This window comes from Propithecus coquereli, unplaced genomic scaffold (genome assembly GCF_000956105.1).
Source record: "Propithecus coquereli isolate 6110/MARCELLA unplaced genomic scaffold, Pcoq_1.0 Scaffold91, whole genome shotgun sequence".
Classification (NCBI taxonomy): Eukaryota; Metazoa; Chordata; class Mammalia; order Primates; family Indriidae; genus Propithecus; species Propithecus coquereli.
This window is the reverse complement of record NW_012155396.1, coordinates 4,141,112-4,145,467: the sequence shown is the minus strand read 5'-3', so window position 1 is coordinate 4,145,467 and position 4,356 is coordinate 4,141,112. Positions and strand designations below refer to the sequence as shown.

The 4,356-nt window shown below is 36.8% G+C and overlaps 1 protein-coding gene across 1 annotated transcript in view; it reads left to right on the top strand.

Annotated features, from left to right (window-relative positions):
• TNPO3 (transportin 3) overlaps nucleotides 1-4,356 on the top strand; it is a 126,841-nt gene that overhangs the window by 107,393 nt on the left and 15,092 nt on the right. Inside the window, exon 18 of the mRNA XM_012664736.1 lies at nucleotides 3,317-3,429. Within this exon, the coding sequence (XP_012520190.1) occupies nucleotides 3,317-3,429 (113 nt within the window). The remainder of the gene's footprint in view (nucleotides 1-3,316; nucleotides 3,430-4,356) is intronic.

The window sequence follows — 4,356 nt, the reverse complement described above, 5'->3', positions numbered from 1 at the left end:
GTAGAATTGAAGATAAGGGAGAGCAATGAAGAAGTATATTCACTTATACATTCTATTCAGGCTAATTATTTAAGAAGTCTGGTAGTAAAAGGTGGCGAGAATAAAACAACTAGAAGTGGAAGGCGGTTTTTAAAAAGTTATTTTTCTCAAGATATTAGAAATATGTGTATTTAAAGATTATAAAGAAGGAAGAAAATCAAGATTTTTTTGATAGAAAAGATATCAGATATCTTTGATTCTTATTTCAGTTGGTTGTTTTTAAGGGGAAATAGGGACACAAGTTATTTTTCAAAGAAAAAAAGATTAATAAAATGTGATTTTATTTCTTTTCTGCCTTCTGATCATGAAAAATCTAAGCATTAAGGTTAATCTCAGGTGAAACCTATACCCATTGCCTTGTTACTAAACTCTTACCTTTTCTTCCTAATGACAAAACATTTTGTGAACTTCATGAATCCAGCTATTTTAACACACACATTACACACTCACTCTTCCCTGGCAAAGAGAAGTTACTAGACTAAAGGGGAAAGAGTATTTGATCTTTGGAAAGTTGAGACTAGAACTTCTATAATGCTCCTGCTTTATTACAGCATGAAGAAGACTTTGAATTACGGAAAGAGCTGATTGGACAGGTGATGAACCAGCTTGGACAGCAACTTGTGAGCCAGCTGCTCCACACATGCTGCTTTTGTCTCCCCCCCTATACCCTACCAGATGTGGCTGAAGTGCTTTGGGAGATCATGCAGGTTGACAGGCCGGTAAGATTGTTTTCATAAGGAATCTATCTCATAGTCCCTAAATCTAACAGGCTTTGGTTCCTTAAGGCCAATCCTAACTTTGAAACAAGCCCTGTTGTATGTCCATGGAATCAAATTTAGGGATATTGCTAAGTTTAATTGGTAGATGAAGGTGCCCATAGAAGGCTAGTAATTCATTACTGGGTTCTTGAAAGTATGTTTGTGTGTCACTGTCATGGGGTTCATATATTACCAGAAATAAGTACTAAGCATGGAACTCAGCTTTGTGGCTGACCAATGGAAAATTTGTTCACTTGTGAGACATGCCTGTATATCAGTTACATGGAGTTGCAGGTTATTCAAGAAATGTTTAATCATTTCAGATTCCTTATATAGCACTGTGTTTTTCCTTGGTAATAAATATAGCCAGAGCAGGTAAGTGTCAACCTAGCCCATAATGTACTCTTGGATTTATTTTCTCTTTGGATTTATTTGCTCTTCACCTGAGAATGGAAGGGTTTTTTAAGGCTATCTGATAATGTCCAAGTAATTTCTATGCTGGGCCATATGATCGTAAATCAGGTTATATGTACTCAGTGAAAGTTGAACAGAGTGGCAAAGTATAATATATCCTGTAAACTATTTTTAAAATAGGGTTTAGATTTTTTAATATTAATATAAAAGCAGTTCAGGAAAGTACACATTGGACCTAGTTAAAGTGAGCTATCTTCTAGAACCACGGAATATATAATAGATAAATAATGCATAATGGATAGTACATATAGTTCCCATTGCTGCTTGTTTGATGCACATGTTCCATTTCAATCTAATGCAGTAGCATTTTTGTGTTTTCCTAAAGAAAGTACTCTTTGGGCCCAGGGGTCAACAAATTTAATTCCAGAAGTTCTTGACTTGAGAAATAAAATCTCCATGCTCTGCTTAAACTTTTTTGTAATTATACGTGGTTCCCAGGTAACAGAAGACTTACTATTTAAATCTAACTGTATAAGAACATTCTTGATTTGTAAACATGTAGTTAAGTGCTAACAAAAGAAGAAAATGGGAACAGCAGGTTTGAACAGGAACAGAAACCAGGTGGCCCTGTGCTCTTAAGAGTTTACTATATAGATACCCGCTCAACTGTCAAGTAATTTAAAGTGATTGTCCTCTATAAACATCAAGTTACAACTGAGTTTGTGTAAAGGAACTCTTACATAAATTTGGGTTGTCTGTGGCCTGTAAACTGATTGATAGTGTGACTAAGTACATGAGTCCAGAGAAAATTCACATTCTTGAGCACTTTCTTAATCAAATCATTTTTAAAGTTCAACACAAATTCTTCAATAGAAGATGACATACCAGCTTTCTTTTGTAACTCGAATAAACTGTTAAAACCCTTTCCTCTGTTCCCCCTCTTTGTTAGATACCCATCTGTGGCAAATTTATTCACTGTTTTCAACCAAATTTTTCAGATTCCTTCACTAGAAGATGATAAGGACCATTATGTGCTAGCTAATTAGTTTTTGCTTTTTAGTTTGGTTTTTTATTTTTGTTTTGAGGGGATACTAGAGTTAACTAATGGGCCATTTTTGGATGTCAAAACTTTGTCAATTAAGCGTTCTTTCCTGAATATTTTGCCCTGTTTGTTTTTTTTCTGAGTAGAGTGTTGTCTCCCCTGGGAGCAACATTTGAAGTATTACCTAGTACTTAAGCTTTGATATTATAATATTTACTTTTGCTCTGGCCTGTTATCATAAATGAACATGATGTAACCTCAAACTCCTGGGCTCAAGTGATCCTGCTGCCTCAGCCTCCCAAGTAGCTGAGACCTCAGGCTTTCACCACTTTGCCTGGCTAATTTTTCTATTTTTTGTAGAGACAGGGTTTCACTGTGTTGCCCAGGCTGGTCTCGAACTCCTGGCCTCAAGTGATCCTCCTGCCTCGGCCTTCCAAAATGCTAGGATTGTAGGCACGAGCCACTGCACCTGGCCAAACACATTATTTAAAATAGCAGCAAGAGTGAGATTTTCTAACCACAGAAGCAGGCAGGTATCACAAAGGAACTGAATGGATATGACTTCAACTGAGAGAGATATCCTTAAATCCTTAAGATTCTGGGTTCATATTAGAGATATAATTTCTGACATGACTGCTTAGTATACGTTTGTTCCTGCTCTGTTTGGTATCTGAATCTTTACTTTGGGTTGCTTTTGATGTTTAATTTCAAGAGTTTTTCTGGCATCTGTTTAATTTTTTGAGTATTATATAAGTTTATGACAGGAACAGAACAATAGTTTCATCTACAAGAGACTTCACTTCCAAGGTGTAGAAGGCCTTTATCTGAAGTAATGCCTGCTTCCCCTTTGAAGGGGAGTCCAGGCATGCATTTGGAGACTGCATCAACCCAGAGGGTTTTGAAGGCTAAAGATAGTACTTTTGTCGATTCCTTTACTTGCTTCCAGGTCTAGGGGAGCAAAATGCTACAAAGGAAAACCTGTGGGGTTTTGTTAGTGCTTGTAGGGTCCCTGGTGAGTGAGCTGTGCCTCCTTGTAAAAACTCTTATCTCCTTCCCTATACAGACTTTTTGTCGATGGTTAGAAAATTCCTTGAAAGGTTTGCCAAAGGAGACAACTGTGGGGGCTGTCACAGTGACACACAAACAACTTACAGACTTCCACAAGCAAGTCACTAGGTAAGTGATGCTGGGAGTTCTTAAAAAGAGTGTGAACAGCAGCTAGAGTGTATGGAAAAAATATATCTGTTTCTTATGTGCCCTTGGAAATTCACAATTTAGAGTCTGTCTAGTCTTGAACTGCACAAATTGGCATTGAAAGCCAGTCTAGGGGGAAAAACATCACCATGTTGCATATATGTGCATCACTTACATAGTACATATATACCAACTGATACAGGATGTCAAAGGGTAAGTGGAGACACTGTTGAAATGCAGTGAGCAGCTCCTCCCCCTTCAGGAGATCGGTATTTATCTTTCTAAGTCCTTCTTAGTTCTCATCCATATTCAGGAGTCAAGAATACAGGTGTGCCTGAATAGGCAAAACGTTGGTTGTAAAACATTAGAGAGTGATGTAGACTGCAGTGAACTAGAGAATTTTCCCCATGCCTAAAGATACTCAAATTCTAATTTCAAAGAAGTCGTGCAGCCCAAACTAAACATCCCTCCTGGGATACATTAGGCCCATGAGCCATGTACTCACAATCTCTGGATTATAGCTTAGCTGATATATGAAGTGTGTGTGAGTGGTTTTTTTTTTTTTTAGTACGAACATATAAAACATTTTTAATATAGTTACATAGTCTTCTAAATTACTGTTTACAGTCGTAAAGGTGTTACTTGATTTCCTTATGATGCCTTTATTAGTAGACACTTAGATTATTTTCAGTATTTCAGTATTACAGATAATACCAAAAGTAGAGCCTTTCTTTTTGAATATTTTCCTTAAAGTGTAATCATGAATCAAAGGTTATAAGACGTTTATGGTCCTTGATAATATTAATGACAGCAACTTAAATTGGATTTTGTAGCTCTGTGTTTCCGCACCCTGATACTCCTTTTTAAAATATCTACTCAGGCTTTCACCACTTTGCCTGGCTAATTTTT